Below are 22,344 nucleotides of genomic sequence, written 5' to 3' on the forward strand. Positions count from 1 at the left end.
CTAATGCAGAAACACTGATAACCCTACTGTGTGCCCAGCTCTGACTGTACAGACTCCATTTACTCAACAGCCCTGTATCACAGACTGTCTTGTCTGTACTGCTCAAGCTAGGTAGTGAAGCATCTGCTAGTTGGTTGCCCGGTTCAGACCAGCTTCCAGCTCAACATGGTTTAGCTATTTGACCAGTTCAGACCAGCTCCCAGCTCAACATGGTTTAGCTAGTTGACCAGTTCAGACCAGCTTCCAGTTCCACAAAGTTTAGCTGGTTGACCAGTTCTGACCAGCTCCAAGCTTGACAACGTTTGACCACCTCAAGCTATGTTTCTAAAATCTAAAATGTCTAGAAACTGGTGTTAAAGGCATGTACAGAAAATGTTTCTATTTAGAATGCTTTATTATATGTACATGCAAACTCAATTTAAGTAGTTACAGACCTTGTTTTAACAACAAATATGTATCAATGTATATGAAAAGGCTATGAGGCTCTTAAATAGGCTACATGAACTACATATCTGAATAACAATTAATCCTTCACTAGCCTTTAATTTAAATGTAATTTCGTTGTTTTAGTTACGTTTTTAAATTTTTTGAATGCACCCAAGATACACACAAAATCATACTGTACTGTACTGACTACACTGACTGTCTACCTCATCTGTATTGACTACACAAAAAAAGCCTAACTAGGGACGGGAGTTGGAAACTGGCAATAGCGATAATCTCTGTATGCAGAACACCAGCTACATGAACCTGGTGTAAACTGGCAGTAATGATGCTATGTCTCTTGGCATTGTCCCTACTCAAATAAACATTAAATAAATACATAATAATAATAATAATAATAATAATAATAATAATAATAATAATAATAATAATAATAAATAATAACACTGACTGCCTGGTCTGTATTGACTGTTGTGCCCTGACTATATAAGCTGGACACAGTAACTGCCATCCCTGGCAGCTTTCTTCCTGAGCACCTGGAGATCTGATATAATATGGGAATTTATTTGTGGACCCGCTAGACCGATGTTTGTCAAATTCCGGTTTGTTGGTAGCACATAGATAAACATAGTCACAGGTCTGTAGCGAAGGGGTTTTCTGCCCACAGGGGCTAGAAACGATCTCTGCAAACAATCATCTCTCACACAGGAGCACATCCCATTACAGTGTGACGACGCCTTTATTTCACCACAGAGGAAGCTCTCGATATGAGGGCCAACCAGGAAAACGGCAAAACCGCGTTTAATCAAGTAATGTTGATTTAATATCAGCGGGGAGTAACTCTGCCCTTATCGGCCATACTGACATGATCCAGCACCACACAACTTTAATCTCTGGCCTGCAGTGAAGTGCAATTCGCAAGGAACAGTTTTTGCCCGTTACTATGAAGATATTGCGGTGTTTTTTTGTTGTTGTTTTTTTTCACAGGCGGGCAAGATGGAAAGTGCTACATTATGAATAGGACAGGAGAAATCAACTGCGGAGATTTCTTTTGTTGTTTTCAGAAATAACACATGAACGGATTTGCGTAGGGAAGACAAACTGGGCTAGACGGTATTTTTCAACCCGCCCTCACACTCCACGTGCTCTCGCTCGCAGGCTAATCACACGCAGAGATGATCTTGCCTCCGGGGATAATTACCTGCCTTCACACTAATGCCCCAGTGCAGTCATCTGTCTCAGAATAGCATACAAAGAGAATTATTTAGCATCTCCTGCACGATTTACAAATGAAACAAGGAATATTTCGATAGCGCTGTCGCTGTAGCATACAACCTCTCTGTTCCTGGTTCTTACCTGTTACAGGAATGTTGTTGAGTGGTAGTCTGATTGGATTTTTTGTATGAGGTTTATGTTAATCTGCATTATCATGGAGCAAGGCTGTGCGCTTTGTCTGGTTTGTGTTTGTGTTTGGATGCAGGGTCAGACCATCTGCTAAGTACGTGTGTCTGTCTGCTCCATTTTGTGTTGTCTGGTGTCCCTCTCAGGGAGTTACGTCTGTCCTGCTGTCTTTCTGCTCCAGGCTGTCTGTCTGATGGTTTCAATCTTTCGATTTCCATTTTCAATGTGCAATCTCTAAGCATTTACAATTTGGCTCTGTAATCCAGCACATTGGATTTATAAGGATACAACGAATATGAGGTTACAGATTGCCACCTTTAATTTGAGAGTATTTACAGCCATGTTAGGTTATTCATTTAGGAATCGCATCCCTTTTTATATATAGTCCCTTCATTTTACTGGACCAAAAGTAATTGGACAATTAGCTTCTCAGGTGTTTTAATACAATGTCAATGTCAATTCTGCACTGCATATACACATGTAGATGACGGTTCCTCGCTGCGTCTGTCTGTCTGTCTGTCTGTCTGTCTTTCTGTCTGTCCTTCTCTCAGCGGCCTGCAGGGACAATAAGCGCACACTGGAGGTGACCCAGCACACAGAGGAGGTGGGGTTAATCCTGGGGGCATGCGCAGGGGGGCTGGCCATCCTCATTCTCCTGCTGGGGGCCATCATCATCATCGTGAAGAAGGGGTGAGTCGGGGAGGTGAGGGGGAAGAGGGAAAGACAGTCGCAGTTTCCAAAAAAGTTTTTTCATCCCTAATGGCAGCCCTGTTGAAAAGAACTGAAGTTTTGTAACAGCTGGTAGCTGGTTGACCAGTTCAGACCAGCACCCAGCATAACATGGTTTAGTTGGTTGACCAGTTAAGACCAGCACCCAGCATAACATGGTTTAGTTGGTTGACCAATTAAGACCAGCACCCAGCATAACATGGTTTAGTTGGTTGACCCGTTCAGACCGGCTCCCAGCTTGAAGAGTTGACCAGCTCAAGATATGTTTTTGAATAGTTGGTTGACCAGCTACCCGCTCAGACAAGCTGACACAGCTGGATTTTCTAACAGAGTGTCTGTTAGCAGACCTCTACATGCATAAAACCTGACTTTCACCAAGGGCTGGAATGTTGTGTCCTTACATGCAAACCGGTCGTTATAGATACATGGTGATGCAGCGAAAACCTACCCCTCATATACTGGATATATATTTTGCTTTAAATGCCTTTTTATTGGTTTCTTCCTTGCTGCCTCCACTCTAAACCTAAAATGTCAGCGTTTAGACGAGAATGTCAGCAGTCGTGTGGCATTTCAGCCCGAGGAACGGCTGGTGTTATACGTGGGCGGGGTGAGCCAGCGTGAAATACGCTCCTACACCAAACACCAGCGGGACCGGGGCTGGGGGACCCGCAATCTAACGAGTTTATCTGAGCATGAAATATTTCATTAGCGGAGAGCATAATTCAATTATGCACTCAATTCTGTACAGGGCAGGTGTGTGACCTGCAGATTAGCTGGTAATTGAGCAGGAAAAAGGTGTGTTTTACCCTCAGCACCTCAAGGTGTCCTCCCAGAGGATAGAGAGGAAGGGGTTATCATTATGTAGGGGGACTTGCAATTTGTGATAATCACAAGGAATTATGTGTAGATTATTGTATGTTTGGAAAGGGCAAGATAAAATATAAATGAGGAACCAGTAAATTTAAAAAATGTCAGACTGAATGTAGTATGCTTCCAAAGTGGTTTACTTTCTGTGGAAGGAAATTTTGATCTAAGCAGAATTTAGTGAGAGCATTTCCTCTTTCTTTCTTATCCCAACATAGCTTTAAATTTATCTTCATACATTTTATTTTCAAATTGAAATGCAGATTCAGGGGCTGTAAATAAAGATTTGGATAGAAACATGTACCGTAGGTGTTGTTTTACTCATGAAAACAACTATATATAACAGTTGACTAGTCATGTAGCCAGTATATTCGGCTAATTGTCAGCCTCTTTCGTGTCTGCCAGCTCATACTATAATTAACAGATATGTATTTCAACCTTTTAATTATTAGGGTAGCATAACCATGGCTGGCAACAATTGTGACAGTGCACTGCCCTGCAAGCGAAAACAAAACTAGCTCTACTATAATTGTAATACCCTTTCGATTTTTTAAAAGCTCAATGTTTCAAAAACATTGACCCTATTATGAGGCAGATTGCAGGCAGCAGCCATTTTATGAACTGTGTGTGATTTCGCTTTAGAGTCCTCTTGACTACAATAAACCTTTTACATATTTTGGAGCTGATTTTATGGCTAAAATGGTTTGTGTTTTACTTAACGTTTGGACTGTTTCATTTTTAAGTTTGTGTTGTTAGTGAATGCATAAGAGAACTGTTGATGTCTAGTCTTGATTCTAGACTTTGCAATTGGCTTTGGAGATTGTTGTTGAGGTGTAAGAACATGAGGAAGACATCAGTGTTGATACAAATTAAGCTGCCCGTCATAAGGCTCAGAAATGAAAATCAATCAATCAGGAACATTGAAAAAACCCTGGGCATGCCCAAGTCAACAGTATGGTTCATTAGTAACAAAGAAATCCACTGTCAACCCCCCTGACAATGACCCAACAGATCAAAAACACTCACCTGGATGTAGGTGTAGATCTGTCGAAGTCTACCATATGTAAACATGCATTTTACGAGCTGAAGAGGAGACTGAAGGCAAAAATATCACAAAGCCAGCAGGAGCTGAAGAGGGCTGCAGTACAGGCCTGGCAGAGCATCAGCAGGGAAGATACCCAGCGTCTGGTGATGATGCGTCGCAGACTTCAAGCAGTCATTGCATGCAAAGGATATGCGACCAAATATTAAAAATGATTACTTTATTCTACATTATACGCAACTGGGGGGGGGGGGGGGGTACTTATGTACAAAGGCTTCTAGAGTTTCTAAACGGTTCATCCGACATGGATGAAAATATCTTCAAATTAAAGTCTGCTCTTCAACCTCATTGTCATTGTATCCTTTCAAAGTGCAAAATGAAAATAACAAAAAAGTTATCACTGTCCAAAGCCGTAAGATGTTTTGTGAATACAGCTCCAGATCTCGTATTTTTCATTGTTGCCCAAATATTTTTTTGTTATAATAATTGTTGCCTCCCCCCATACGCAGACACTCATAAATTTAATGGCTTTCGTTTCTTGGCAAGTTACAGATACCTCCTTGACATTAGTATAGATAACAGTTAAGTATAATTATTGTGAATTATTGTGATAAATTGCGGGATCTGCATTGTTATATGCGACAGATGGAGGCAAGCCCACGTCGTGCTCATTACAGAGTAAAAACGATCATGTGTTTTTATATATAATGCGATTGTGATTGTTAGCGGGAGCGAAAGAAAAAGGAAAAAACAGAGAAAGAGAGGTTATTAACTGTTATTGACTGTTTACGTGCTGTGCTGGAGTGATTATGAGTCTCATATTTCTTCTTCACTGTTTTTTTTGCCTCCTTCCTCCTCCACCTCTTCAGAAGAGATTTCTACTTATACTCTTACTACCCGTAAGTGACTCTTTCTTTCGCTTCATCACCCACGTCGTGTCCAAAGGCACCATCCATCTTTCCCTCCTTAGCCCTTACTCCTTCTCTCCTCTCCCTCTCCCACCATCTTTCTCCTTCTCCCGGCTCGGCTGCCCAAGCGCTATCTCTGGCTTTTATCCACTCTCGGCTGCCCCTTTTTCTGTCACTCTCTTGCTCTTTTGATCTTTCTCCCACTCAGTTTTTTCCTTTCATGCTGTCCAACCTTACCTTCATATTTTTTCCTCCCTCTCTCTCCCTCCCTCTGACTCTCCCTCTCTCTCTCTGTGTCTCTTGCTCTGTCTCTCTCTTGTACTCTCTCTGTGTCTCTTGCTCTGTCTCTCGCTCTCTCTGTGTCTCTCGCTCTATCTCTCTGTCTCATGCTCTGTCTCTCTCTCTGTGTGGGTCTCCGTCTTGCTCTCTCTCTCTCTATCTATCTCTGTGTCTCTCTGTCTATCTCTCTGTGTGTCTCTCTGTGTGTCTCTCTCTCTCTCTCTCTTTCTCTCTCACTCTATCAGGAGGAAGCCGGTGAATATCGGTAGGACTCCGACGGCGTACCGGCAGGAGAAGGGTCACGTGGGCGGGCGTGGCCTCTCAGAGCAGAGCGCACCACAGGAGGACGAGCACACGCCCTGCTCTTTCATGGCTACACGCGGCGGCCACGCCCACAGTAAGCAGAGTGTTACTCTACCTCCCTGAAGAGTGTTACTCTACCTCCCTGAAGACTGTTACTCTGCCTCTCTGTAGACTGTTACTCTATCTCCCTGAAGAGTGTTACTCTACCTCACTGTAGACTGTTACTCTACCTCCCTGAAGAGTGTTACTCTACCTCCCTGAAGAGTGTTACTCTACCTCCCTGCAGAGTGTTACTCTACCTCTCTGTAGACTGTTACTCTACCTCACTGTAGACTGTTACTCTACCTCACTGTAGAGTGTTACAGACAGGCGCACACATGCACATACACACACGCACGCACACACACGGACAAGCACACACATGCGCATACACGCACTCGGACAGGCGCTCACATGTGCATGCACACATGCGCACACATACACATGCATATGTATACGACATGTATACGTACACGCACATATATATGCATGCACATGTATACGGCATACAGAGTTGATATGTGTTTGTGGGTGCGTATACATGTGTGCATGGATGTGTGTGCGTGCATGCATATCTGTGTGTAATGTATGAATTTCCTCAGCTGGGATGAAATCTGTTTTGAATCCTGTTGCACCACATGACCCACCCTCCTTCAGTTAGTCACCAATCCCACACACTCCATCTCCGCTGCTGCACTACACACACTGGGAGACCATTAAAGGCCTCGCCTTCCAACTGTGTCTGTGGGCAGAGCCAGCCTGAACAACAGTGCTGTTGTGCCCCCAAAGTGCTCCAGCATAAATCACACAATTGAATTGAGTGGCCAAGGGACGGTTGCGCAGAAACTGTTTATGCCAGCGGCTGTGTCTGTTTGTGCTGAATCGCCCTGTGGATCACTGTTCAGGGGCACTGTGGTCTGTTACTGTTTGTGTGTGTGTCTGTGTCACTGTCTGTCTGTGTGTCCTTATGCCTGTGTGTTTGTGTCACTGTCTGTGTGTCCTCCTGCCTGTGTGTCTGTGTCACTGTCTGTCTGTGTGTCCTTACGCCTGTGTGTTTGTGTCACTGTCTGTCTGTGTGTCCTCCTGCCTGTGTGTCTGTGTCACTGTCTGTCTGTGTGTCCTTACGCCTGTGTGTTTGTGTCACTGTCTGTGTGTCCTCCTGCTTGTCTGTCTGTGTCACTGTCTGTCTGTGTGTCCTTACGCTTGTGTGTTTGTGTCACTGTCTGTGTGTCCTCCTGCTTGTCTGTCTATGTCACTGTCTGTCTGTGTGTCCTTACACCTGTGTGTTTGTGTTACTGTCTGTGCGTCTGTGATATGCTGTACGTCTCTGTTCCTGTGCCTCTGCACCAATGTGTCCTTTCGTCCCTCTGCTTTGTTGTGTGTGTTTGCGCGTTTCTGTGCCTGCCGGTGCATGTGTGCGTGCATGGGCGTGCGTGTGCATGTGTGCGTGCGTGTGCATGCGTGCGTGTGCATGTGTACTCACCGCGTCTCTGTGTCCCCGTGCGACAGACGAGCAGCGCAGCTCAGTGAACGAGTCCAGCAGCCTCCTGGGCGGGTCGCCCCGCCGGCCATGCGGGCGCAAGGGCTCCCCCTACCACACGGGGCAGCTGCACCCGGCCGTGAGGGTCGCCGACCTGCTGCAGCACATCAACCAGATGAAGACCTCCGAGGGCTACGGCTTCAAACAGGAGTACGAGGTGAGGAGACCCGCTCATACGCATAGCATACACTCCTGTGGTCATGCCAGACAGGTAGATGGATAGATGGATGGATATATAGTTAGATATATACATTTTTATAGGGTTTTCTCACACTCAAAGTGCTTTACAGTATTGAGGGGGGAACTCGCCTCAACCACCACCAATATGCAGCACCAACCTGGGTGATACAACGGCAGCCATTTTGCGCCAGAATGCTCACCACACATCAGCTAAGGTGGAGAGGGAAGGACATTTTATTTTTATTTTTTTTATGATTGGCAAAAAAGTCCCGATTATTAAGGCCATACTTTATAGGGGGGATAGGGGGGTTACAATCACCCCCAATGTTACAGAACAGCCCAACTGCCCCTCCCAATAATATAGCATGACGATGAGAGAAATTATTTCATATAATAAAGATGGGTTTGTGTGATTCTGAAGTATTTAACATTGGAATCAGATCAGATGTTCCTTTGTATGCCCCCCTAAATAGTTTCAGTTCTCTATGCGTTTCAACCCCCCCCCCAATATTCATAATAGGTTACGCTCCTGCCAATTACTAATAGATTAACTGACACATCAACTGCACGCTGGTCTTTATTCAGGATCTGTAAACATTTGTACAGCTGCTATGAACTGTTTGTGAGACAAATGTGCTGCTGGAGATGTGATTGTTTGTTCAAATATGTGTATTTATATCTAGCCCTTGAACAAATTTTGAGGGTCAATAAAGCTGAGTTATTTGCTCCACAACTTGTTCCAGACCCCACTGAATAGCAAATTGCCATGAATCAATAAAGTTGAATATTTATCAGTATTACCAGTTTAGGTGGCTCTAAAAAAAAGAATGTATAAAAATGTCTTGTACTTGCAAGCCTCTGTTAGGACAAAAACACATCTAGCCATTGCTATCTGTGATTTCTAAAATCTAGCAGAAGATACTTTTTAAACTGTAAAAGGTCCAGTTAAGACATTTGTTCTCAGCTCAATAAAACCTAATTAGCTGAAAACTGAGCTACAATTAGAATTTGTGCTTGCAGTGAGCACGCATTTGCTTACATTCATGCGAATGTGAAGCCTGAGAAAATACTATTTTGACAGCCTTCTCTCTCAGCAGTTTGGGAGTAAGAAATGAGCACATACTCCCTCTCTCCTCCTCAGCAACATAACCACACACACACGCACACACACTCACACACTCTCGCTCTTGCGCATACACACACATACATTTTAATTCTTTATTGAGGTCTGCAGTTATAAAATACATTATAAGGGCCCAAATATATTTCAGTTGCATCCTTCACTCGAGTAGTTGAAAGCATACCAGTAGGGATCGAACAAACAATATACAGAATGAACAATTGCATCTCAATTGCTCAAGAAAGAGACATTATGAGTATTGGAAACGTCTTCTCCTCCAAATAAAGTGACTGCCTATAATGGAGGAGACTGAGCAATATTTTGCGAGTTGCTTTGCTCTCCCTTTAGCCAGCCTGATTAATCTTAGACATCTGATCACTAGCCTGTGGACATATACTGGCACACACACACTCACATAGACTCACTCACACTCATACAAAGAGAAACACACTCATACATACGTACACACACACACACACACACACGCTCATGCTCACACTCATACACATGCACTTTAACTGCTCCTCGACTCTCCCTGGAGGAACGTTAGCGCGCACTTCAGTTCCAGCGTAAATTTGGCAGAGGATCGATCCGCGGGCCATTTCCCCGTCCTTCCAGTAGGGGGAGAGTAGGAGGCTTGCGTGGGACTTTAGCCATTAGACCGTCAGCCTGGGAATGCGGCCAGGACACCTGATATGCAAATCTGAGCCACGGGCAGCGGTAATAACCGCACAGACTCGGCCTGTGAGGGAGCAGTGTGATATAGATCCCAGCGGCCTCATTTCCGCTCCAGCTCCACAGGCCCCTCTTCTTTCGCTCCTCTGTTCGCAGAGCTTCTTCGAGGGCTGGGAAATCGCCAAGAAGAAGGAGAAGCCCAAAGGGAGGCACAGCGGTCTGCTCGGCTGTGAGTCTGCACATCTTTCCTTTTTTTTAAAAAGCCACCGTCTCTTAACCCTTTAACTGACGCCTCAGCCGGGCGGTAGAGCTGACTCTGACCGTGAAAAAGAAACATGACCGGCAGCCTGATGGTAATGAGCTCCTTTAATCAATTGGCATGAAAAGTACCGCAGTTTAACTCAACTGTGTAGGGCAGCAGTTCCTGCACTTTTCCCCGCTTTGAAGACAAACACATGTTAAAGTATACACTCACCGAGCACAACATTTCGACTTTATTACACCTACGTATTCATGCGATTATCTAATCAGCCAATTGTGTGGCAGCAGTACAATGCATACAGTCATGTAAATACAGGTCACGTGCTTCGGTTAATGTTCACATCAACCATCAGAATGTGGTCTAAGTGACTTTGACTGTGGAATGATTGCTGGTGGCAGACAGGGTGGTCCCAATCAATATCCTTTCACGCAGTGCCACGCAGTGGGTTCGCAGAGAAGGGAGAGGGATAAATAGTGTTTGAGCATGTTTGTTGCTGTAATTCCCCTCTTGACCATTAGAAGTCTGAAATTACCTATTGTACCTTTAAATTGTTGTAACCATTTATTTTTTAATGAATGCCTGTGGCGGTTTTTTTATTGTTTCAATACGTTTGCAACATTTTAATAAATGACAACCGATGGAAAGCTTGAGGATCTTAAAAATACAAAGTGATCGCAATTTGCTGCAGGCCCATTATCCTGGACTTGAATATACTCCAATCTACTGTAAATAGGCAGAATCTTTTTAACATGTAATGAGAAGTATAATTTTCAGCATTGTAATATATTGCAATATCAGATATATTGTATATCTCCCCATACACTGTACAATACAGTGTTGTTTAGTTTTGCAATATCTTGATCATGTTTTATTACAATATGCATTCTTCATATTCCCTTTCATGCAATGGTATATAGCTAGATACAGGACTTGCACAGTTTGGCCATGCTCGGCTAATCATTGTGTGTGTTCACGCTTCCTGTTTAGTATGTGATGAATCTTGCAGAAAGGCCCCTATCAAACACACAGAGTAATTAACACTGATTGGCTTCCCCAGTATGTGACTGTGAGGGATATCGAAAATCCAGTAAATTGTGAACAATAGCATTTAAGCTCGAAAAGGTAATAGTGTATTGTAAATTAAGTACAATTAAGTAATTCATTCATTTCAACAGTAGCCAGAGCACAGCACAAGTATCAAATCACATTAACACAATGACAATGACAACGATTATGATAATAATGATGATTAATAATCACATCAAAATTAAAAGTCTCACCAAAAAACCTGTAGCCACACTGTCACATTCAGTTCCTTTTTTATTTGTATCCCCCTTTTTTACACAAGACGAAGACTTTGCAGAGTAGCAGAAGGCCCAAACCTCCAAATAATAAACACAAGGGGTAAAAAAACTTTTTCTGAATGCTGCCTAGCGGAAAACTAAGACTGTTAAATATGAATGGGTCGTACTGTAATTCAGGTTTAGGTAAGATTTATTCTACAGTTTGTTAATTACCTAGTATTTACTTAGTAATTACACAGCTACTTCTGTGGTAGCTACTATGCAACAAAGTCAGCAAATACCATATTTAAGTACTATGTAAATATGTAAATTCTACAGCCCGTTTCATAGTACTTGCCTCTGAAATCAAGATAGTTCGCTGCTACCTGATATTTACCCAGTAACAGGCGGTAAAATAAAGCATTACTCAGCTTTCTAACAGTGCTAACTAACAATGGGGGGTGTTCAGACAGTGTTCTCTGAGAGCTCTCCGATGCCTCCTCCATAGTGCTATCCCACAGTCCTCTCTGATCTCCGTCTCTCCCGCCTTTTGCAGGTGACCGCCATCGGGTAAAGCTGAATTCCCTGCTCGGCAGCCCCGCGTCCGAATACGTCAACGCAAACTACATCGACGTAAGTCTCCCATCAGGCATCTGTCTCCGCTGCAGTCCATCCAAAAAGACAGCCTAGTTCACCATTCGGGTTCCCTCGTGGTTTTGTAGATATCCTGTTTTGGCCTGCCCACTCAGCTCTGTGCTAAGGGAATTGTGGCTTGTTGCAAATGTAGTATGAAAGCCTACAGCACCTTAGTATGTGCATCAAGGATAATGTAGGCTGTGAAAGCATTTTTTTATTTGTTTATAGATTATTGTATTATTTTGTTATTTATCTGTTGATTTATTTATTTATTTTGCATGTGCTGCTATGTATTTGGCTAACGTTCTACTGTATTTCCTCTTTTCGAGATCAACTGGGACATCTGTTGTGCTAAATTCACCTAGCCAGATATCTAATGTCTCTTTAGTCACCAGTTTTCAAGTCTTCAGGGGGCCTGTTTTTTTAGGATGGTGGTGAATAACTTGTGGCGAATTATGTCACTCACGTGTAGGTCCACTCTGATAGGATGGGGTGGGTCAGTGGGTGGAAAGGGTACATATTGAGGCCATTGTTTGTTGAAGTACAGGGCTGTCTCCCTGGTGGTTATTAACATTGGGCCAGCAGGTTAAAGGAGGTATCGGAGGACAGCCGGATATATAAGGATGCCAATACCCTTCTTCTTAAGTGAACCTTTTAACAAAGCCGACACGTGAAAACAAATTACGCAAAACCTCTCGTTCAGCGAAAATGCTTTCAACTGACACGTTTATGTCACGGCAGCGTAAGAATGTTCTCACCGCTCCCACTTTTGTTTCCTCTGTGACTTTCCATTAGCGTGTTGACAGGACCGCCCCCCCCCCCCCCCCCCCCGTGTGTGTAAGATTGCTCCCTGCATTTATGATCAGGCCCCAGGCTGCCCATTGTTGAGTGATTAATAGAATGTGCTGGAACATAAGAGAGCATTGAGATTACGATAAATAGGAAAAAGGCGAGCTTTTGCTTCTGGTTTATGTTAATAGGTTTGCGCACTCGCTCGATGCTCCGAAAACAAATAATGGTATTTATTAACAACAGTGGTGAAGGCTGTGGCGTTTAGGTACATTTGTAAGTAAATAAAATAAAAGTGCTCTTTGGAAAAACCTGAAGGAGCAAACCGAATGCCAGTAAATATAAACAGAAAATTAACCTTGGAATTTTTACCTTGGTTTATATTTACTGCCAATGAATGAATTTTAATTAATATTATGAATTATTCTGAATTATTTTATGTGGGCGGTTAATGTTTCAATGGCGACCATCAAGCAACTGTTTCTATGTTCCTGGGATTCTGTGCCTTGCACCAGTTTTTTGGTATGCATCTCTTCCCCCGTTATTTTCCTTGGTTCTCTTCTTCCTCTTTGTTGCCATTGATTCTTTGATTTTTGTTCCTAGTGGCCAGTCCTCCTCCAGCTTCTTTGTGACTTTCTTGTCTTTTTGTCTTTTTTTTTGCTTTGAAAAAAAAAAGACCTGTGCGCAAACAGCCGTTTCCCAAGATGGTGGCAGATAAAGAGATAAATCTATGACTCATGGAGTCAGGAAGGCCAGGATTCAGGTGGTGCCAAGTGAGAATAAACAGAGTTTAAGTCATCGTGATTGATCAGCAAAACAGTTTACTGCTGGGGCTGGCAAGCAGGGCTGGCAGACCTTCCTGTGACGTCCCTCGTGTGCCCTGAATCTGTGATCTCAATCCGTGTCTTTTTCAGGTTGCACTCCCAGCAAAAGTTTAGTTGAATCTCTAGCTGGAACCAAGCATAGAAAAAGCTTGTCACAAATCCGTTTGAACAGGCAAAATACACGCAAAACAAACATGCCGTCATACACAAACATGCCGACATAATCCCTTGAATGTCCATAAGCATCTGCGCTTTTCGACAGAAGAACTTGAATGTGTCATAAAATGTAGTCCAATTCATGGAAAAAAGCATGTCTGCTTTGAAAGAATAGTTGAGAAGTAGGGGAGAGTGGGGTAAGTTGTCACATTTCTCCAAAACGAGCCATCACCTAAAAGTGTAATAGCCATTTTGTGTGACTTTGTGTTCTGAGGCCAACTTCCTGTTACTAATCGGATGTGAGGATAGTTTTCTTTCACCTTCAAATGTAAAAAGATTGCACTTCACTCTGGTATGAATGATGATTTTTCGTACTGAGTAGAGGAGAGAATAAAGTGTCTTAGCTCCAGTCCTATGTTAAGCTGACCTTGAGATATGAGCCATAATTATCCATTGTTATTCCTTTGCGCCCAAGAAATGTAAGAAAGAGTGGAATGTGTGACAATATGCCGTGCTTTCCTCTACAAAAGGACACATTTTGATTGAATCGTGACCCCAATAAAAATCTTGGCAGGCGGGTCATGGTGGATGGTGACACTTCAATATAATTATTCCAGTGGAAATAAAATATACATTAGCTACAGTGTGTGATATATAAATAATCCCAGTGTGGACACAAGAACACTGACTGTTCCAGGTGTCAAGGGTCTTACGTTGAAAAGATGAAGCAGGGGCCAATTCCCCCTGAGGAAACGTGGGGTTAAGGGCCTTGCTCAAGGGCCCAACAGCTGCACGGATTTTATTGTGGCTACACTGGGACTTGAACCACCAACCAGGTCCCAGTCAAGCACGTTAGCCCCTAGCTGTCAATAGCCAATGAGTCCCTGTTTCCTTCTGCTATCTTTGATGTCACTTATTAGATATTAATCTCTTCCTCTGTCTGTTGTATTTTCTGTTTCCTTGACTCCTTCCTTTCCCCCCACTCCTCCTATGGACCTTTTAGATTCGGATAAACAGGGAAGTAAGTATCCTACAGCTTTTTTCTTTTTCTTCCTTCTCTCCTCTGTCCACTGCTCTTTCGCTGTCTCTTCTCCTCCTGTTTGTCTGCAGCACCATTGCAGTTCTCGCCCTGTCAAATGAGCTTTAGTCCAGAATGTGGTATAATCTGGAGTAAAATCCAACTGAAGTATGCTTTAGCTTCAACCACGGTTTATCTGGAGTTTTAACCTTGAATGAGGTTTAATCTGGAATAAAGTTGAACTACAGGTCACTTTAATCCGGAGATCAAATGTTTTAGTTGTGAGTTTATGCTGTAATATGATTTAGCGAGCAGTCTAAGGTGTAAGATGTAACCTGAATGCACTGCAGATAACAGTTTTCAAACTTTATATGCAGCAGAACTCATTTTTCAAGTCAAAATTATATTATTTCATAAATAATATTACCTTAAATGACATTTTTTGCATATCAAGGTCATTAGAACAAAAATACAGGAGTAAGATTTTACAATTTACAAAGAATCAGTGGTACGACCATGAACACCTATGTTTGAGTGAAATGCGTTTCCATCTTTAGGTTGGGTTTTCATCCTTGGAAAAAAAAAATACTCCGGAGTGTTCTTTTACTGATAATAAAAAAGAAATAATAATGATATTTAACTTGGATGGAGAACGCTGTAGAGTGAAGGTAAGAGAATTGCCGAAGATATGGCTGAGTGACTCCAGAGGGAGGAGAGTCTGACAGCCTTAGGCAGAGCTAAAGGGGAACATCTAGCTGTTCTTCTCCTGCTCCTCTTTAATTTAAGCATCGCTCCACCGTTACATCCAGCCGGGTGCATTGCTCACGCTCATGGGAAGGTATGCGTGTAGCACATAAAACATTTATATAAGGTCACCATTTTAAAAGGGCTAAAAGTCAGCTTTGCACGAAGACGAAGGGAGATGAAAGGTGTATGAACCGGGAATTAAAACGCCAGCCGTCTGTATCCTGCGTAGACGTACAGCGAGGACAGAGCCCGCGCGTCAAACGTAAACAAAGGGTTAAATGTCACTCGCGTGGCATCCGAAGATTCGGCTCACTGTGCGTCACCCTCGCAGGCGCAGAAAACTCGTCTATTTGCGTGTACATGTCCTCACACCTCCGGTGTGCTCGCCTGTCGTTAGGGAAGTGTGGTTGCCTTGGCAATGTGCCAGTGGCCAGGTGGTGTTACAAAGTTTGCTAGGCCTGTCGCAGGTCAGAGAATTATTGGAGGGAGTTTTTGGTGGGAGGCCCAGGCGTATAATATGGCCTGTCATGATTTTAAGAAAGTACAGGTGTGTGTAGATTTTTGGTCTGCCAGGGTTAGAACAGGGCAGGGAGAACATTTCAGGAGCAAACCCAGGCTCGATTTCTGTTCAAAAGTGGTGGGGGGGGTGGAGGGGATGGTTTAGAAATGGAGAGAAAAAGTTGCTTTCCGGTATGTTTGCCTTTTAGATGTATGTCTCTTCAGTGCCCCATGCGTTCACTACATCCCTCTTTCCGCAGCTCGGCCTGTGTGATACAGACACTTGAGATAGAAATTGCTGGAAACATCCTCACACCATCCATCAGCTATTCTGGGAAAAGGCAGCGGAATGAAGCTGATCCATAAATGATGTGCAAAATGTTTGCTCTGTCCTCAGTAATGAAGCAAATTAAAGCTCCGAGGCAAAATGCAACTCCGCATTACTGCTTTCTGTTATTGACATTTCAGTTTAGTTCAGATATTGTTTGCCTGTTTCCTACAGACATTAATATTGATCAGATATTGTTTATGCCAAGAAGGAGTAATTTTATACCTGACATGACATGTCCAAGGTGTGTTGAGTAATTTAAATACACAGAAGCTGACACACATTCAGCAAATAAAATCTTTATGAAACCTTTATTGCCCTTGAATTTCAGCTAAATTAGATTCGCACAAGAACCTGAGCATTAACATAAAGAAGACTGGCAATTCGACATTCAATATTAGATATGAAAATCCTGTATATGAAATCTTTTTTTAAGATAAACCTGTACAATAACTTTTCTATACAGTGAACATATATCGGGAGAACACTGTTCAGACAGGAGATCTGAAATCTTAGTCTGGAGAGTGTATTTTCATGCAAATGTCACCCAGCCCCAAATGTATGGGAATTATAAAAGAAAAGTAAAGTGATCCCCTAGGAATAATCTTGATTGATATGCTCTCAAATACAACCATTTTAAGGGCATATGCAATTCAATCACACAAGACCTGGGTTATTTTGAATTCAACCACCACTTTAGTGGTGATTAGGACACAAAATACAAGGAACAGGGAATGGTGCGGCTTGAAAAAGCTTGTGAAAATGAACTTCTCCTTTTCAAAGAACTCCTGGGCATCTCTCGACCTTTACAAGTCTCAGTGTTCTGATGTAATTAATAAAATATAATAAAAGCAAGCAAAGCTTAACCATTTGCGACCTTGGAATTATGAGGCTCTATCTGCGTTCTGAGTAGTTCTGAGATATTGAGCTTCAAAGCTTTCACATCCTAACACAGCAAAACTGAAATGCAGGGCAGTTCTTCAAAGACCAAAATAAACAACACCCTTATTCCATTCTTCTTCCTTTCTTGTAGGGTTACCAACGCTCCAATCATTTCATTGCTACTCAGGGTGAGTCCTTGGGCAAGTGTGTCTGTGCTTGCGTGTGTGAGAAAGAAACAGAGAGAGAGAGACTGTTACTATATTTGTGCAGTCCTTTTGATGAGTATACTTGTGTGCTTGTCAATTTGTGATTTCTCCAGCCCCCTCCCCCTCGGGTAATGATGTTTTGTATCTCAGCATATCACAGCTGCTGAAGGTGACCCGGTCATAACTCTTCCTCCGCCACCCTCCTCTTCCTCAGGGCCGAGGCAGGACATGCTGTACGACTTCTGGAGGATGGTCTGGCAGGAGAACTGCTACAGCATCGTCATGATCACCAAGCAGCCGGAGGTGGGCAGGGTGGGTCCCCCCACTGATTCACCCCTGACCTTTCACCTGTCACCTCTCAGAGCCACTACGCACCTCGCTGACTGTGCCCTTCATTAGTTTGGGGGAATTGGCAGCGGCGTTTGCTTGCAATCAGTTTGATGTGTAGAGGCTTTTACCCCTCATCTCTTATCTCTCCCCCCTCACCCAGCTCCTGTCTTCATCCTCTACACCATTATCCTTCACCTGTCACCTGGCAACATGCAATTTTCACCACACGCCTCTCACCTCAGACACTTTCTGGAACCGTGGGCTGTTGCCAGCGTGGAGACAGTATGACATTGATTAGGAAGGGTTGACTCTGATACCCTGCTTAAAAAAAAAAAAACAGCTCGTTGCTGGTTGACCAGTTCAGACCATCTCCATACTCAACATGGTTTGACCAGCTCACGCTATGTTTTGAAACAGACGGTAGCTGGTAATTTTTTTTTATGAAGTGCAATTTCGCACACAGCTCACTTGTATCTTCTTATCTTTATGCTTCTCCGCTAAGCTTTTGTGGATTCATTTAAATATGGTTAGCTGTGAAGAAACACTGTTTAAAGCGAGTATATTTAGCTGTACATACTGGTTGTTAAGCTAGTGCGGTTAGCAGGAGGCACGTACTGTATTATTTTCAGCTAAAACAGTAAGTAATGTGTATGCACTGTTTAAAAGTGGCTGCTATGTATCAGTGCATATTGTACAATGGCATAGTTGGGAAGTTTAAGTATCGGCAGACTAACAATGAGCATGTACTGTTTCAAACTACTGCTGTTATCTGTGAACGTGCACTATTTAAAGCCAGACCAGTCAGTTGTGTGCACATTGTTTAAAGCTACTTCTGTTGCACTGAGTGCTAATAGTTAACATATTCACCCATCTCCAGCTACAGTTAGTCACAGCTCTCTGGCTCTTTGTGAACTCAATTTACATTTACATTTAGGCTTTTAGCAGACACTCTGATCCAGAACAAATTGCATAGCTTACATTTTACATATAATCTATTTTCATTTGGCTCGATATTTACTGAAGCACTTCAGATCAAGTTTAGATCAAGCGCTCTACTCCAGAGTACAATAACTGTGCCGTACCTCAGATGCAAACCTGCATACTTTGAGTTACAATCCCAGTTCCCTAACCATGACAGCATCCTGCTGCAAAATTCAGCTATGCCAGCTTGACCATCTTGAAAATGAGCTGATATTAAACAGAACAGAAACCAGCTAGTGCTGGTAGCTTGTCTGAGCTGGTAGCTTTGTTTCAAAACATAGCATGAGCTTGTCAATCCATGTCAAGCTGGGAGCTGGTCTGAATTTGTGAACCAGCTACTATCTGTTTAAAAACATAGCTTGAGCTGGTCAAACCATGTCAAGCTGGATGTTTTTCACTGACTTTTCACCACAAGTATGTTTACTGGGATATGAAAACCCATTTACAAGTTATTGACATAATATTGACGTGTTTATGAGGGCTTGTGTAACATCCTCACCTGAAAATGACAAAAGACTTGCCAAATTGTTACACAGTGAGGGAACAGAATGGCTCACTGACACTGTTACATTGTTTGTGGAGAACCCCAATAATATATGTTCATTTATTCTGTCTTGCTTTAGTTCATTTTATTTTAATTTTAAATACGAACTGTGTGTTGAATCACCACTTACTTTAATTGTTCGATGCTTCCTTTCCTGTCTTATTCTTTCCTATGGGCTTAAACCCATGCCACCGAACCTGTCTCTATCTTTGGGTTTTGTCTTGTTTAATTTCAGGGAACTTGACTTGTAACCAATTGGTTGCAGATTTGAATCTCAGGTAGAACCATTGTAACTGGAGTGTCCTGTTTAAACCAAGCCGTTTGTAGTGAGTATCCTTCATGGTGCGGGTGTACTGTTTAAACTAAGCGGCGTTTGTAGTGAGTATCCTTCATGGTGCCGGTGTACTGTTTAAACCAAGCGGTGTTTGTAGTGAGTATCCTTCATGGTGCCGGTGTACTGTTTAAACCAAGCGGTTTGCAGTGAGTATTCTTTAAGGTGCGAGTGTACTGTTTAAACCAAGCGGCGTTTGTAGTGAGTATCCTTCATGGTGTGACTGTACTGTTTAAACCAAGCGGTGTTTGTAGTGAGTATCCTTCATGGTGCGGGTGTACTGTTTAAACCAAGCGGTGTTTGTAGTGAGTATCCTTCATGGTGCGAGTGTACTGTTTAAACCAAGCGGTGTTTGTAGTGAGTATCCTTCATGGTGCGGGTGTACTGTTGAAACCAAGCGGTGTTTGTAGTGAGTATCCTTCATGGTGCGAGTGTACTGTTTAAACCAAGCGGTGTTTGTAGTGAGTATCCTTCATGGTGTGAGTGTACTGTTTAAACCAAGCGGTGTTTGTAGTATCCTACATGCTTGGGGAGACGCCAGAGTGAGTTCCCAGTGACAGAAGGTATGCTGTGCTGTCATTGGGCAGATGAAATGCTGCAAGTACTGGCCAGACGACAGCGAGATATACGGCGACATCAAGATCAGCCTGCTGAAGACGGAGACCCTGGCGGAGTACATTGTGCGCACCTTCAGTCTGGAGAGGGTGAGACTCCTCCTCCTCCTATTCTGTTTTGCGTCCTTCACTCAGGACCCAGCATTGTTCTCTGCTGCAAAAACCAAGTCGAAACTTCAAATTCAATTCAGTTTTATTTGTACAGCGCTTTTCACAAAGGTCTGTTACAAAGACACTTTACAGAGTAAGGAGAAATGCCAGCCCTGAGCTCGCAAATAGTGCATGAGGTAAAAAGAAATTTTTAAGTCCCTAGTCGGGAGATAACCCCCGAAACATTGACACGAAAAACACTCCCCGATGGGAATAAATCTGAGAAGGAACACGGCTGTAGAGGGGGAGCCCATCATCCGCTGGCCGGCAAAGTGTAAAGGTAGAATGGGAATGAAGTCCCATCCGATAGGTTGTGTTGGAAACAGTTGTGGTATTAAACTAGCAGGTAGGAAGTAGACCTGAGGAAGATCCAGACAGGATCGAAATGTTGTCCTTGTACTAGTGTGTGTATCACTTATTAAAGGTGTGTTTGGAGTTGTAAAGTATGCAGGTTTTATTTTTCATTTACGTATTATCTCAGCCCAGTACCTTATACACTTCAAAGTAGAAAGTCCACATGAAGGGGTGTAAAGTATGCAGTTCAGAATTAACCGATGTCCCTCTGTTGTCACGGCAGCGGGGCTTTGCCGGCAAGCACGAGGTGCGTCAGTTCCACTTCACGGCCTGGCCGGAGCACGGGGTCCCGGACCACGCCACCGGCCTGCTGGCCTTCCTCCGCCGTGTGAAGACCTCCACCCCCCCCGACACCGGCCCCGTGGTGGTGCACTGCAGGTGGGGCCACACCCAGACACCCAACACCATCGCTTTTCTGACTACCATGTGTCTCCCCATAAAGTCTCAGCCAGACACCCAACGCCATCGCTTTTCTGACAACCATGTGTCTCCCCATAAAGTCTCAGCCAGACACCCAACACCATCGCTTTTCTGACTACCATTTCAATGACAGTTTGATTTGAATATATTGTAGAATTGCTTGAAACCTTGTTTTCGCCAATGGTATGAGTATAATAAATATTACTGTAAAACCCTTTGCGTGGAGGGAAAAGGCTGAGTTTCTCTCACAGGACACAATATTGGTTGCTGCGGTTATGGGTTATGTCCAGTTCGCTGATTGGGTAATTTTGTGTGACTGTACATTACTTTACGAATTGCTTACGCCCTAATAACTATGTGTTCTGTTAAGGACACATGGAGCGACCAAATTTAGTCGTTTCCTAACTGTAAACTTACTAGTAGCTACTAAGAATGTTGTGTGAGCTTTACGTCCCAAATTGAGGGAGAACTTACGAAAAGCTTGTGCAACCCTACCCTGGCCTCGATGGAAATCCGTGGTTTGTAGGCTCAAGCCCCCGCTCTCCCCCTTCCTCCTTCCCTACAGTGCCGGGGCTGGGAGGACAGGCTGCTACATCGTGCTGGACGTCATGATCGACATGGCGGAGTGCGAGGGCGTGGTCGACATCTACAACTGCGTCAAGACCCTCTGCTCACGACGCATCAACATGATCCAGACCGAGGTGAGAGAAGGAGACAGAGAGACAGACGCCCGTGAGGAGTCTCAAGGCTAGAGGAGATCAAGGCTAAAATTATATAAAAGCAAAGACGACTTAAAAAATAATGAAGTGAAATGTTTTTTAATATCACAAAATTTACTGTAAAGAACAATATACAGGTAAAAACTAAATCAAATCAACATGGTTGTGACCGCCCTTCACCTTTAGAACTGCATCAATTTTCAATGATTATTATTATTTATAAGAAAATCAGCCGGTTGGCTGTCTCACTTTCTTCTAGCTCTCCAGCTAATCAGAAAAGTGGTCTTTTACTGAACATGTTGTTTTACTTTATTTTATGCAATGCAAAAATTATCTGTAACATTTAATTTCTTTTGGAGAAAGAATGCTTGGACCAAAAATCTAAGACCAAATATATATTTAGGGTGTCTATGACTTTTGCACAGTACTGTATATGTCAAATTAAAAGAAATAGTTTTGGAAAATTTTTCCAGTATTTTTATGTACTGTACATTATGCTCATAACTGAAAGGTATTTTTTTTGTCATTCAAGTATACTTGGAGCCAATTTACTGTGTCAAAATGGCTGTAGATTAACCACAGATTGCATATCATATTATATTTCCTTCTCATCTTCCAATTTAGTTTCATTGTTGGAAGCATGCACTTTAGTGTAGGTGGGTGTTTATTTGAAAGGGAGAAAGGGAGTATTTAAATTCAAACACAAGAGCACTTTGGAAATGAAGTAATTAACAGCAAAGTAGAAGCA

At 43.0% G+C, this 22,344-nt stretch overlaps 1 protein-coding gene across 1 annotated transcript in view; it reads left to right on the forward strand.

Annotated features, from left to right (window-relative positions):
- LOC133136781 (receptor-type tyrosine-protein phosphatase U-like) overlaps positions 1-22,344 on the forward strand; it is a 154,611-nt gene that overhangs the window by 118,404 nt on the left and 13,863 nt on the right. Inside the window, exons 14-25 of the mRNA XM_061254504.1 lie at positions 2,397-2,535; positions 5,350-5,379; positions 5,913-6,064; positions 7,519-7,706; positions 9,681-9,753; positions 11,626-11,702; positions 14,478-14,495; positions 17,099-17,135; positions 17,368-17,456; positions 19,927-20,043; positions 20,681-20,835; positions 21,443-21,578. Of these exons, the coding sequence (XP_061110488.1) occupies positions 2,397-2,535; positions 5,350-5,379; positions 5,913-6,064; positions 7,519-7,706; positions 9,681-9,753; positions 11,626-11,702; positions 14,478-14,495; positions 17,099-17,135; positions 17,368-17,456; positions 19,927-20,043; positions 20,681-20,835; positions 21,443-21,578 (1,211 nt within the window). The remainder of the gene's footprint in view (positions 1-2,396; positions 2,536-5,349; positions 5,380-5,912; positions 6,065-7,518; positions 7,707-9,680; positions 9,754-11,625; positions 11,703-14,477; positions 14,496-17,098; positions 17,136-17,367; positions 17,457-19,926; positions 20,044-20,680; positions 20,836-21,442; positions 21,579-22,344) is intronic.

Source organism: Conger conger, chromosome 9 (genome assembly GCF_963514075.1).
Source record: "Conger conger chromosome 9, fConCon1.1, whole genome shotgun sequence".
Classification (NCBI taxonomy): Eukaryota; Metazoa; Chordata; class Actinopteri; order Anguilliformes; family Congridae; genus Conger; species Conger conger.